The 13,695-nt window shown below is 58.9% G+C and overlaps 1 protein-coding gene across 5 annotated transcripts in view; it reads right to left on the reverse strand.

The window, feature by feature from the left end:
• Positions 1–7,087: 7,087 nt before the first annotated feature.
• Positions 7,088–13,695, reverse strand: part of IGFN1 (immunoglobulin like and fibronectin type III domain containing 1) — a 30,956-nt gene continuing 24,348 nt past the window's right edge. For all 5 annotated transcript variants that reach the window (XM_074351533.1, XM_074351532.1, XM_074351536.1 and 2 more), the window contains 6 exons: positions 12,830–13,132; positions 11,846–11,934; positions 10,209–10,404; positions 9,272–9,580; positions 8,287–8,613; positions 7,088–7,469 (listed from right to left, as the gene is read on the reverse strand). In XM_074351533.1, coding sequence (XP_074207634.1) covers positions 7,456–7,469; positions 8,287–8,613; positions 9,272–9,580; positions 10,209–10,404; positions 11,846–11,934; positions 12,830–13,132 — 1,238 coding nt within the window. In that variant the 3' untranslated portion in view covers positions 7,088–7,455. The remainder of the gene's footprint in view (positions 7,470–8,286; positions 8,614–9,271; positions 9,581–10,208; positions 10,405–11,845; positions 11,935–12,829; positions 13,133–13,695) is intronic.

Genomic DNA, 13,695 nt, shown 5'->3' on the forward strand with positions numbered 1-13,695 from the left:
CTCAGGCAGGGGGAGGGTGGGCCGGGCAGCAGGCAGGCCGTGCTTCCTCACCAAGGCAGCCTGGGAAGATGAGGCGGCACGGGGAGCTGGGTGTGGCTCCTGTCTGAGCAGGGGCCCTGGGAGTGACCAGATGGTCTCTGCCCAGAAGCCAGGGCCAGGCCCACCCCCTGTGTGTGCACATTTTCACCAGAATCCACACTGCAGAGCCGCACCAGGACCTGCGCTCCGGCCCGAGAACCGTCCTGAGCTGTAGGAGGGTTTGTCCACCTGCAGCTTTAATTCCCTGCAGCCCACCAACTGGGCCCCCTCCTCCAGAGGCCAGGGCCCAGCCCACTGCCCGCTGGAGAGTTGGGGGCAGCCACGGGCCCTGCAGAGAAGGTGCACCCGGATGGCAGGGTGTGGGCTGCCAACGGCTTGGGAAGGCAGGCCGGGAGCCACGTCTCACTGCTCGGGAAGCCAGGGGCAAGCACAGACAGCTCCCCTGACGCAGGCAGGGGGTGGCAGGTGCTCCAGCCAGGGGAGCGGCAGGCTCTCACCAGGGCTGCCACGCTGGCTCCGCCCAGTGAGCCGCCCCAGGCCCGGGGCTGGGGAAGTCCTCCAGCCAGCGTTTCATGTACCCCGTGCACTTTTCCAGGGAGTCCAGAGCCCACACCCTGGGCCTGGCTTCCTGGTGGGGCAGGGGCAGGCCTCCCTGGCTCTGGAATAGGAGGGCTCCTGGGTGGCAGCTCGCTGGGTGAGGCCAGGCCTGGGGGAGGGGGGGGCCCATGAGCTGCAGTCCCCAGGAAACAACACAGCCACACCTCTCTTACCTGGAACAGGTGAAAGCGCCCATCCCACCTCCCTGGGCTAAACCCCCTCTCCGCCCTCCTTCATCTCTCAACTGCCGTGATGGGGCCTGAGTGGTCTCTGCCCTCTGGTGACACGAGCAAGCCCATCTGTCCCCACCCCCATGGGGAGGCCACCACCATTGTCCCACCAGACAAGGAACAGAGGGGCCCAGGAAGGCCCCCTGCCCCAGGGGCTGACGGGGAACTTGGCCTGCGATGATGCCACCAAGTACCAACATGGACCAACTCCCTGGTCATTAAAAAAATTAAAAAAACCTCTCAGGAAGGAGTTTGAAAACAGTAAGCTCAGCAGAACAGGGAACTTTCCCTCCCCAGCGAGCTCAGAACCTGAAGGAGGGACTCGCCTGGCTTCCAGGACCGTCCTGGTGCAGGCTGGGCCCTGCTGCTACCCCCACTGCAGCCCTGCCTCCACCAGGTCCGCCTGGTGCAAGCACACACCTGCCTCTGCTCCAGCTTGGGGACCAAGAGGGAGAGTGCAGCAGAGGTGGGACAGCACAGTGAGGAGGCACCCAGGGCTGCCCGGGCTCCCCGAGCCCACTGCCCTGTGGACAGGAGGACTCCTGAGCCCACGGTGGGGGACGGGTGGGCTTCCGCACAGCAGACATTCATGCACACCCCAGCTGGGAGGGGGAGGTGAGGGGTAGAGGGACAGGGCTGGGGTCTGCACGAAGAGGAGAGCCCCCAGAGTGCTGTCAGGGCCGCGCTGCAGGGCTGCACACTGGCTACAGGTCTGGGGCTGAGCTGGGCAGGGAGAGGCCGCAGTCTAGCGGTGGCTGGAGCTGGCGGGCTGCAAATGGACAGATGGGAAGGTCTCTGCATGGGGAGGAGCCCGCCCCACAGCCTGCGATGTGCTGAGAAGGGGTACCTGTCCCCCTGCCCTCTGGGTCGCCCCACCCAGGCTCGTGCCCAGCCTGCGCCCACGTCTCAGGCACCTCACCGGCAACACCACGTCCCGGCAGGGTTAGGGTTAGCCGTGCCTGGTCCTCCCGCTGCCCTCTTGCCAGCCCCTGAGGCCGAGGTAGGCTTGGCTGGAGGGAAGGGACCCCACCTCCCTGGGCTGTCTTGTCTGAGCTTCTGGGTGGGCACTGCCTCGGTTTCCTCTGCCACAATTCCCTGGCCATGGCCACACCCTGTCCTGGATGGTTCAGCCTGCAGTCCTGAGGGCGCCCCACTCCGGCCATGCCCCTGGCTCCACTCCTGGACCCTCAGGGAGACCCCGGCCTCGGGCCCAGGAAGAGGAGGGGGCTCCATGTGTGGGGCTGTCCTCCTCAGTGTCGGGGGGAAGGGGACGGACGGTGCTGAGGAGAAAGGCAGGCCCAGGAAGCAGCACCAAAGGCAAGGTGGTGTCCCGCCATGCCGCTGTGGTCCTGCCCACTGCCCCCACCACAGGCCATGCAGGACACTCAGACCTCCGAGGGGCCTGCGTCCTGACCCCAACTCTGAAGCCCCCCTAGGTGATACCCAGGGCCCGAGCCCCGACCTCCAGAGGACCCCAGGCTGAGGGTCTACCCAGGCTGAGGACACAGAGGGCTGGAGGGGAGTGGGGGAGACACCCCCCCACCCCAGTCTGGGGTCAGGCTGCAAGGTCATGAAGTTCTCCCAGAGAGCCCTGGGGGAGGGGAGAGGGAGAGAGAACCTGCTGGTGCCCACCCAGCCCTGGCTGTCCTCCATCCCCCTGCCCCCGCCCCCATGCAGCCCCCATTACACCCGCCTTTCTGGCCCACCTGCAAGGCCCATTGCACCATCTGGCGGTTATGTCTGGGATGGCAGGCAGCTGGACTCCAGACTCAGGAGGGAGCTCCCCCTGCCCTGCCCACACCCTCCACCCTAGTGCACTCTGGGGTCAGGCGGGTCCTGGCCCTCACACCACTGGACCCCGCTGCCCGGCTCTCCCCACCTGCTCCAGCCTCCCCTCAGTGGTTTTGGAGAGCTGGGCACCCTGGCCTCCCTCTGGGTATGGGAGGAGAGCTGGGTGGGGGAAGGTTCTGCGACCGCCTCCACAGTGCCAACGAAGGGCAGCAAGGAGGACAGCAGACTGCCCGTCAGAAGAGGAGGGGGTGACACCTCTGGAGTGCTGAAGCTAGAATTCTAGACCCAATGAAAGCACTGTTCAGACGTGGGCTGCGGGACGCATGGCAGGCTTAGCTGAATCTCCTGCCGCACGCATGAAAATCATGGTCACGTCTGGACAGTTGCAGCCGCAGCTCAAGAATGGCCAATCTATGCCCTTACTTTTACTAAAGCTTATTTTTGTAAACAAAACAAGACAAACAAAAAACAAAGGGAAAGGAAGCTTCTCGGTGGAGTTCTCGAGACTTCCTCATACGCCTTGAAAGAAAGAGTTTACACTGTAGGTTCTTCTTCTGACTTGGACGTGCAACAGCGCCTGCTACGCTACGTCGCTGCTTTGATTCCTAGCACGTCCAAAAGCAGCCTGCTTGTCTTTGATTAGTCATGACACTACATGTGCAGGTCATACTTGGAATCAGTAAATACCAAATGTTAGGACACGCTCCGCAGAGTTTTATCCACGTACTGGGGGCAAGAGACCAACCACGCGCCCGCCCCCACCCCAGGGGGAGTAATGCTTGAGGATGGACGGACATTTAACTCATGCCGTCAGTTATTCATGTTCCCCAAATGTAGCATCCTAACTTCATCGGGTTTTCTGAGATTCTGGTCTGAAGAATTGCACCGATCGTTTGACAGGAGGAGCGGTCAGTGATGTGTCTTCTCTCTCATCACTAAAGTGAGAAGGGGATGGGGCGCTCTGGGGTGAAGAGGCGTCTTCCTGGACCACACGTGGAGTCTCTCCTTCGTTGATGTCGCTTGGGCTCCGTGCGTCTCTCTGGAACTTCTAGCCCGGAAGCGACCCTGCAGGGCTGTGGATGGGTTTACTTTCTGGTAATTTTCGTGGCATTGGAAGCCCTCTAGTGGCCAAACACTAGACCTGCAAAAAATCTGCTTTGCTCGAGGGCTTAGGGCTGAGGTGTACTCAGGACTGTAACCTACATGGAAACGTATCAAAAAATAAGATAGGTGGACTAGAGGTGCACAGACAGACACACATGGGAGGCAGCCAACGGCGTTCATTGTAGAATCCAGCTGATGGGCATCTGGGTCGGGGCATAACGCCTTCAACTTTTCTGTGAACATTTGTGTAACATAATATTGAATAAAAAAACCTTTTCCTAGATGCTGAAGGAAAAGAAAGTGAAGGAGAAACAACGACTTTTTCGGACAAACAGTAGCTTAGAGATGCAGTGCCAAGAGACCTGCACCGTGTTAAAGGAAATTCCTCAGGCAGAAGAACAAAACACCAGGTGGAGATTTTTATCCACAGAAAGGAACAAAGAACACTAAAAATAGAAAAATAGAAAAAGACTTCTTCCCTCACTTAAAATATCCTTAAAAGATAATTGAGTTTAGAGCAGAAATAACAATGTGTCCAGGGTTTGTAATCGAAGCAGAAGTAAAGGGTTTGGCAGGAGCAGAACCGAGGATGGGGGAGAACCGTCTGCTGGGGGTTCTCGTGCCCTCCGGGAAGGGGTGCAGCATTGGAAGGTAAATGGTGATAAATGTTACACCCGGACAAACCCAGAATGTAGCTGGCTGCGTCAGCTCCCCTCTCAGCAACCCAGGGAACAAACAAGGATCAGCAAGGACAGAGGAGGCTTGAAGGACACCCTTGCCAACGTGACCTTGTTGATGTTTGCGTAACACTCCACACGACAAAAGCAGACACATGCTTTTCAAGTGCACAGAGAACATCTAACCAGATAGACCCGATTTTGAGCCAGGAAACAAGTTTCATTAAACTTAAAAGAGTTCATGTCATAAAAACGTGCTCTCTAACCACCATAGAATTAATTAAACTAGAAACCAGTAGGGGCTAGCTGGGAAGCCCCACCTCCAACACTGAACAGCACACTTCCAAGTAAACCATGGGTGACAGAAGGAATCATAAAATAGATTAGCAAACACCTCAAAGTGAATACAAATTAAAAAATACATATAAAAATTTGTGGAATACAGCTAAAAGAATGCTTAAAGGAGAATTCCCAGTATCACATGCTTATGTTTTATAAGGGAATAAAGGTCTAAAATGAGTTATCTAAGATTTGACCTTAACAAACTGGGAGGGAAAAGGAGCAAATTAAACCCAGAGTAAGCGGAAGGAAGGAAATAGCAAACGTGACAGCAGAGATGAATGAAATTGAAAACAGAAGATAGAGAAAAAAATCAATGAAACCAAAAGCTGGTTCTTTGAAAAGATCAATAAAGTTGATAAATCTATAGCCAACCTGATTAAAAATAAAAGAGAGAAGATGCAAGTGACCAACATCAGGAATGAAAGGAGGGGAGGGTGCAGCTCAGTGGCAGAGCGCGCGCTTAGTGTGCAGGAGGCCCTGGGTTCCACCCTCGGCACCTCTTCCAAAAATGAGTAAATAAATAAACCCAATTGCCTCCCTCTCCCCCCGCAAAAACAAGAATGAAAGAGAGGTTCTCACTAGAGATCTGACAGATGGTAAAAGGATAGTAAAGGAATGTGATAAACAACTTTATGCCAATAAATTCAATAGCCTGGATGAAATGGACAAATTCTTTAAGAGTCACAAATTATCAAAGCTCTTTCAAGAAGAAGCAGATAGTCTAAATAGTTCCACGTATCTGTTAAAGAAAACTGAAGAGGAGGAGGGGATACAGAGCCCAAAGTGGACCCGCAGTCACGCGGTCCGTTGGTTTTCCACAAAGTTTCAAGGTAATTCAGTGAAGCAAAGGGAGGTGCCTCTTTTTAAATGGTGCTAGACCAGTGGGATAATCAAAAAAGGAAAAAAGGAAGAAAGCCTGATAATTACTTCACATCATATATAAACTAACTCAAAATGGGTAGACCTGAAAGTAAAAACGAAAACCATAAACTTCTAGAGGAAACAGGAGACAACATCTGGGACCTGGGGCTAGGCAACTACTATTGGTTTACAAATGAGGAACCGGGCATAACCAGGTTAAACATCACACAACTAGTTAGTAGCAGAACTAGTCTTCAAACCCTGAATTTATTCTCTTCCTGTTCTTGACTGGTGAGGGCTTAGGGGGCTCTGTATGAAAATGAACGAAAACCCTGCGGCTGTTTCCTGTCCAGTCCCAGGAGTGTGCTGGCCCCTCCCGGGGACACAGGACATGCCTGGGAAGTTAGCCAGTGCCCTGCTGTCCTGGGCTGCGCTGTCCAAACTAAACCCCTCCCTGTCCTGGAGCCCAGTCTGCCCTCTCCCGTCTCCATGCCTGTGCAGGGGTCTTCTCCCCTCCTGACAGCCCTTCCCCGCCCCTGCCTGCCCACTCCCTCTTATCCTTCCAAGATGTCACCGCCTCCAGGAAGCCTTCCTTGGTGTAGCCGTAGCATCCCTCCTCACCCCAGCTCCCTGAGCGCCTGTTCCCACTTCCCAGCAAGCGCAGACATCTGTCCTCCAGCCCCTCACACTTGTGCCCCAACCCTGCAGGCAGGGGGAGGGGAAGCTGGATGCCGGCACAGGGAGTGACAGCAGACTTGTTCCAGCTCAATGGGGGCGGGGAGAGGGGGGGTTCCAGGCCTCAAAGCCGACATACTGGGGAGCTGGGCTCTGCCTTCCCCCTTCCCTGTGGCCCTGGGGACCGGAGTATCTCCTAGGAGCCTGGGAGGCTCAGGGGACAGGCCTCGAGGAGGAAGGCGGACCAGAGCTTCTGGCAGTGGTGGTGGGCCCCACAGAGGTCCTTTACTGGAAAGGGAGGCATCCCGAACCGTCTGTGACACAGGGCCCGCCCGTGATACGGGGCAGCGGGGCTGTGGAGGGCGAGGGGGCCCACAGAGCCCCGAGTAAGGGCCGAATCCCCACACACCTGCTGGGCCCACAGCGCTAGCCCCACCAAGGGAAGCCTCCGGCTGGGCTCTGCGGAATTCCTGCCAGACAGAGGCGTGCTGGGGGCGCCGGGCGAGGACTCAGGACTGCAGATCCCCTCAGCTTCCCCACCCAAGGAACTGACTGCGCAGGCCTGGGCTGCAGAGGAAGAGCCCACTTCCACCCAGCTCTTCGCCGAGACGGAACCCACGCACCCTCCCAGCGGGAGCTGGTACAAAGGCCCTTTCCTCCAGCGACTAACCCCAGATTGACACGCGATGATTTGCTCGAGGCAGCCAATGCTTTAATGAGGAGAAGCGCGGAGAGCAGCCTTCCCACACACAGGCCCCGCCCTCACCCCACCCCCGCTACAGTCACGCTGGCCCAGCCCTCCCCACCCTCCCTTCGGGGCCCAGCCTGGGGAGACCAGGACTCGGCCTCCTTCCTGCAGACACACTCCGGCCCACCGGAGCCCCCAGGCGGGAGGTTCGCTGCCGTTCGGCTCAGTGACTTAGCCCGGGGCTGGGACACTGAGTGTCCCCTCCTTCTTTCTCTTCCCCAAAACTCCGTGCCCTCCTGGCGTGGCTTCCCCAGGAGCCCCTGACTCCGGTCTCCCTGGGGCTCTGGGAACTGCCAGCGTCCTCCATCCTTTCAGCGTGGTGTCAGGAGTGACGTTTCAGGGATCTTCAGGGCTGCGGGGCTGGGCGAGGCCATTGCAGGGGGAGGCGGGGCTAGGGGTTAGATTCTGCAAAGATACAGAGCAAAGGTCAATGTGACACTGCAGGGGGTCAGGCGGGCTGGGGGTAGGGTGGGGGTGGCTTGACCAACCAGGGTGTTCAGATCCATCCACAGCCACCACGTGCTCTCCACCTCCAGACAAGGTTCTTCCCTGTCCCCTCAGGCAACCCTGACCATCCCAAACACCAGGTATGCTCATGGGCTGGGCACTTTGTGGATGCCCCAGAGAGACAAGATGTTCCTTCCAGGGCTGAAAGGGCCATTTCTGCACCAAGGTCAATTCTGAATCTTTTAAAATGTTTAGGACTTTTCTTTTCTTTCTTTCTTTCTTTTTTTTTTTTTTTTGCTATTTAAAGTATAAGTTGTCATTGGGGGGAAATGTTACCTTATTAACATATGCAATTTGCTTTCCTGAAAAGGGGACCACCAGTGAGAGAACCAAGGTGGCTGTGGGGCACTAGGCGTCTGTCTCTGGGCGTAGTTATGAGCTTTAATGCAGAAAAGCCTCTTGTCTCCCACTTGAACTGGGCAGCAAGGCCGCACGGGGAAGCTTAGCTGGGGGACACGGAGCCCTTGAGCCAAGAGCTGCTCACCAGTGATCTGTCACTGGGCTGCACAGACGGGCAAGCCAAGGCCCCTCTGGGACAGAGGTTACATAACAGAGTCCGCGGAGAGCCAGGCGGAGGTCCCTGCTGTCCCGATCCCAGCCCATCACTCTAGAGGGGACGGGTCCCTTGATGGCTCCCGGAAGGCAGGCCGGGCTGCTCCTGGGGCTCCCCTCCCCCCTCCCCCAGCCAGCTCGCCCCTGCGAGACAGCACCTCACCTACAACGATGAGCTTGGCGGTGCTGACAGCCTGGCCCAGAGGGTTCTCGGCCACTGCCTTGTACTCGCCGCTGTCCGCAGCGGAGACGCTGGGGATGACCAGGGAGCAGACGCCCAGCACGTCGGTGCTGTACACGGCGGGGTTCCCTGCCAGGCTCTGGTCGTTCTTGAACCAGGTGACGCGGGGCCGGGGCCAGCCCTGCACTGCGCAGGTCATGCAGCACTCGCAGCCCAGGGGCAGCAGGTGGGTCCGCAGGCCCACCAGGAAGCGGGGCTTCTGGCTCAGGTCTGGCTCGCGGTAGCTGGGAACCTTCACCGTGAACTTGTCTGCGGGGGAGACGCAGGGAGGAAGGTCAGAAGGTGAGAAGGTGCGTCCGGGCGGGAAGCTGCTGGTAGACGCGGGCACCGCCTGGGCCTCCCGCCACGTCTCACCTGCAAACGTGTCCCCCAAGGCTGCTCAACCCATTTTTTCCCCTTTTCTTAAAATACATTTTGTATTTTTTTTCCTGTACTACAAGCTAACACATATTCACTGTGGATACATTTGGAACAAATAGGAAATCAGGAGGAGGAATCAAAGCCAAGCACAATCTACCCGCCCACCGACAACCGGGGCTAACATTTCGGGGTGGAACCTTGCAGACATTTTTACATTTTGGAAAAATGAAATCGTGCCTCTGGTTTTACGACCTGCTTTTTCTGGTGACTGCTTTCAAGTTCTGCATCTGTTCTACGGTAAAAGACTGTTTTTGGAGAAATACTAACTTCTCCCCACCTGCCGCTGACTTGAGAGGCCACCCAAGTCCCGCAGACCCACGGGCCCTGGGCGCTCTCCCGGCGGAGGCACCACCGCGCGCGGGGGACGCGGGGGACGAGGGGGAAGCCGGCGGGTGGGCGGGCCCGCCCCGGGGATGGGGATGGGAAGAGCGAGAGGCCGCCCCCTCTCCTTCGCTCCCCCCCACCCCGCCCTCCGCGCCGCGCTCACCTGGCGGCGGCCGCGGGACGACCCAGGGCTGGCGCGTGTCCGAGGGCTCGCTGGCGCCCAGCTCGTTGCTGGCCACCACGCGGAAGTGGTACTCGTGGCCCGGGACGAGGTCCACCAGGGTGAAGCGGCAGGTGTGCAGGCGCTCGGCCGCGGGGCGCCAGCGCGCGTCGGCCGACGAGCGCAGCAGCACCGAGTAGTGCAGCGGCGCGGCCCCTGCCTCCGCCTCGTCGGGGGACGGCGCCCACTCGGCCGTCACCGAGCCCAGCGCGCCGGCCCGCAGGACGATGGGCCCCGGCGGCCGCGGGCGCGCTGCGGGCACAGAGAGGGGCGGGCTGGGGCGGCAGCGCACCCGACCGCGCAGCCCCCCGCCTGGCCCCGCCGGTGTCCCCGAGGCCCACCCCGGTCCCGCGTCTCCCAGGGCTCTGGAGATGCGGCCTTGCCAGGCAGGCGGCCAGAGCCAGAGAGAGCTGGGCCAGGGGTCTGTGGCTACCGCTGGAGGATGGGAAACCTCCCAAAAGACTAATTTTAATTCACTTTGGCTCCTAAGTTCGATGCCCCAGGACAAGGACAGAGTGGGGGCTTTCGGAAAACCAGGTGGTGTTCCTCATATCTGCGTTCGAGAAACCCCTCCGGGGAGGGGGCTGGGAGACATAACCTGCACCCCGGGTGAGGACCACAGACCGTTCTCCCCACTGCTGTCTCGAGCGATGTGGTGGTGGTGACCATCTGCACTCACTGACCCCAAGTGAGGAACAAGTGGAGTCCGGGGAGGGCGTGGGGCAGAACAGTGATCCCCTGGACTCTCCCTGGGCCCTCCCCCTTCCTCCCTTCAGGCACACAGGAAGGGCCCTCCCAGGCCGGGTGGACCGCTGAGACCTGTGGCCGGCCCCCGGGGGTGGCCCGGCCAGTGTCCAGCCCCAGCCCAGACCTGCCTCACCTGCCACCGTGAGGCGGAAGCTGTAGGTGGCCTCCTCCCCCCGCAGGCTCCTCAGTACCACAGTGTAGAGGCCGCTGTCCGCGAGGCTGGCCACGGGGACCAGGAGCTGGGTGAGGCCATCCTTGGTGGAGGTCACGCTTCTTTTAGGCAAGGGCAAGCCATCCTTTAGCCAGGTCACCTCCGGCAAGGGGTTGGCCTGGGAAACGGGGGAGGGAGGGGTGAGGAGGGGAGTTTGAGCTGGGTGAGGTGTAAGTGAGAACAGAGCGTTCAGGGAGGAGGTGATCTGGCAGAGCCCTGGGTGGGGGGTGGGGAGGGGGTGCCTGTTCAGAGAAAAACTGGCGGACAGGTGGGCATGGTTGGGTGGCAGGATAGGGGAGGCCGCTGGACAGGGGTGTTGGCAACAATGTTAAGGGCCCCGCATGTCACATACAGATGTCTGGATTCCCCCTCTGAGCCATGAGCTGCTGTTGTAAGGTTGGAACAGGAAGTCAGAGTCAGATCTAGATTCACGTGGCCAGGGTGGGGGGCTGAGGACCTGATGGGAGTGGGGACGACTCATGGGGAGGGAGTGCTGACCACCCCGGTGCCCAGGCTCAAGTGGGGATGGCTTGGGGTCCCTGCAGTAGTCCAGGCGGGAGAGTGTGGTGGCCTGACCCTGACCAGGGTTGGGGGCCAGTCCAGCTGCCTGATGTCTGTGCCACCAACTCCCATGAGACCCTCGGCAATGGGCACACTAGTCACATGGGGATGGTGACGGTGACTTACCCACAGGATTGTCTGAGGACTCAAGAAGTTACCAATATATGGGGAACACAGAGAACAGGGCCCGAGACAGAGCAAATGCTCGGTGTGTCTTAAATATTTTTGTCATCATGACCATTGGCATTTTTATGGTCTAATATTTAAGGACATGTAATTTAGGGTTAGATGTGGGTGTGCTTCTGGCTCTGCCACCTATGAGCTTTCTGCACAGATGTTGATGATGGTGGTGGTGGAGATTTTAACAACAACAACAGCAGTAATAGTAACGATGGTGGGTAAGACGCACGGCCACTTGCCATCTGCCCAGCACTGTTTATGTGCTTTCAAGTTTTAATTCCTTGAATCCTCAGAACAAGCCTTTGAGATAAGTTACTATTATTACCCCCATTTGACAGATGAGGATGTCGGAACACAGAGAGGTTAAGATACTTGTCCAAAGACACACAGCTTGTGAGTGTGACATCAGAGTTTGAATCCAGGCCACCTGTGCGTCTCACCACACGCTGGGCTGCTCTACTACACGTACAGAGACCGGTGGCGCTGCCTGAGGACTCTCCTGAGCCAGACGCAGGCCAGGTGTGCACACAACATGCACCCTGAAGTCCAAGGGCATTGCCCCGGCCCCTGGGGGCCAAGGTTTAGAGGTGCAGTACTGGAGGCTACCACCAGAGGGAGTCACAGATGCCAGCAGAATGGCTCCCCAGCGGCCAGGGGAGGGCTGCCCCTGCCCGGAGGACTCCCTCCTCCCTTCCTCACCTGCCTGATTTCCAGCACAAGCCCAGGTCACTGACTCGGGGCCAGAGGGAACCAACCGGGAAGAAAGGAGAACCACACAGCCGAGCCAGCCCCCACCCCAGCCCACTAGGTATGCTCACCTCAAAGTAGACAGGCACGCGAACAGTGTCCCCAGCTCTGACCGTCATCGAGTCCTTCATGGTGGCGTCCATGAGGAACTTGGGACAGACTGAAACACGCAGGACGGCTCATCACCTCCTGGTACAGGTGAGCCCCAGCCCCCGGTCACCAACCAGGCAGGGCTGGAGGGGGCGCCCAGCCAGCCTGGCGATGACGGACGGGGGCTCCATGGGAACTGGAGACAGGGCTGGAGGGGACCGCGGGGAGCTGAGCACAGGAGTGGGAGGGGTCCAAGAAGGAGCAGGTCAGGGAAAGCCTCGGGTCAGGCCGGAGCGGAGGAGGACGGTGAGAAACCAGGCCAACTCTTACACTTGGTGGGTGAGGCAACTACCCATGGGACCCCTGGAGTCAGGGGCAGAGCCAGAACCAGGCTCCAGGCTCTGGACAGCAGACCAGGGAGAGCTTCACTGCAGGTATGTCTCCCCCAAGTGTCGCAGGGACAACTGGGGTCTGTTAGGATGGCCCAGTGTCAGCTTGGCCAAACACAGGGCAGCTGTTCCAGCAATGAGGGCCCCAGGGCAAGGGCGGCCCCCCTCCCAGTGACAGGGCTGTGGCGCCTTCTGCTCTGGCCTGAGCGCGCAGGCTGAGGGCGGCCTGGCCTGCTCAGGCCGCGCTTGCGAAGCAGCACAGAGGCCTGGAGCCTGGGCTCTGGGCTCAGCCACCTGGCTCAAACCCTGCTCTGCCACGTACCAGTGGTGAGCCCCAGGGCAAAGGACCTCCGACCTCAGTTTCCTTGTCTGTAAACTGGGGACAGTATTGACCTTGCATGACTGTAATGAGTTATAATGAAAATGCATCTCCCCTGAAAAGGACTTGACTTGCCCACTGCCCAGATCCTACCCCCTGACACTTCACTAAGCCAGGGAGGGGGATCTGGGCTCGGCCAGCCCACGGGTGCTGCTCAGAGGCTCCTCCCCAGAAAGGCGCAGGGAGGTGGCACTCACCAGTAACAGGCATGGCCTGCACTACGGTGTCCAGGGTCATGGGCTGGCCGCGGCCCCCGTCATTAACTGCTGTCACCCGCACGAAGTAGCCCTCTCGGGGCCGAAGCCCTCGGGCTGTGTAGGTGGGTCCAGGCACGGTGCCCGTGTGGCACGGGCTCCACTGAAGGCTGTCCGAACCGCACAGCTCCACCACGTAGCCCTGGGCTTCATCTCCATCCTGTGTGTCCGGCCGGGCCCAGCTCAGGGTGATGCTGGTGTGGGACGTGTCTATGACCTGGAGATCCCTCACAGGCCCAGGGGGTCCTGCCGGGCACCGCGGGTGTTGGGAGTGGCGCCGAGAGGCCTAGAGCCCCTCTGGACACTCGCTGGTTTCTGTGGGCGGCTGGGGATTCCTTTTACTCAGGGACTGGTCTTGCTCTGGACTTCCCTGATGCACCTGCCTGGACCCAGATCCTTCCTCCGTCCCCAGGATCTTCCGTGGTCTACACCCCCCATCCCAGCTCACCTCCTCCAGGAAGCCTTCCCTAACTCCTTCCACTCATTTGCCAGCCTGCCAGCCCCCTTCCCCTAACTGCCCTTCTGTAATTCCTGAAATCTGGGATTTTAGCTGATGAGTCAGTAAGTCCTTAGGTTCGAAGATCCTTGAAGACTAGAATTCTGTATCTTTTTGTCCTGAGCTGTAAGCTCCTAGCCTAGACTGCCTTGTGGGCACTCAGTCCATACTTTGTGCTCTTTACCTTAGAATGGCAACGATCGCTGTGCAGCCCCCCCCCCTCCAAGGGCTCAGGACAGAGGGCTGATGTGTGTAAATGGCTCTGTACACTGCACAGGGTCCAGGGCTCTGGGCTCCAAACCTGGGGATCCAC

This window comes from Camelus bactrianus, chromosome 23 (genome assembly GCF_048773025.1).
Source record: "Camelus bactrianus isolate YW-2024 breed Bactrian camel chromosome 23, ASM4877302v1, whole genome shotgun sequence".
Lineage (NCBI taxonomy): Eukaryota > Metazoa > Chordata > Mammalia > Artiodactyla > Camelidae > Camelus > Camelus bactrianus.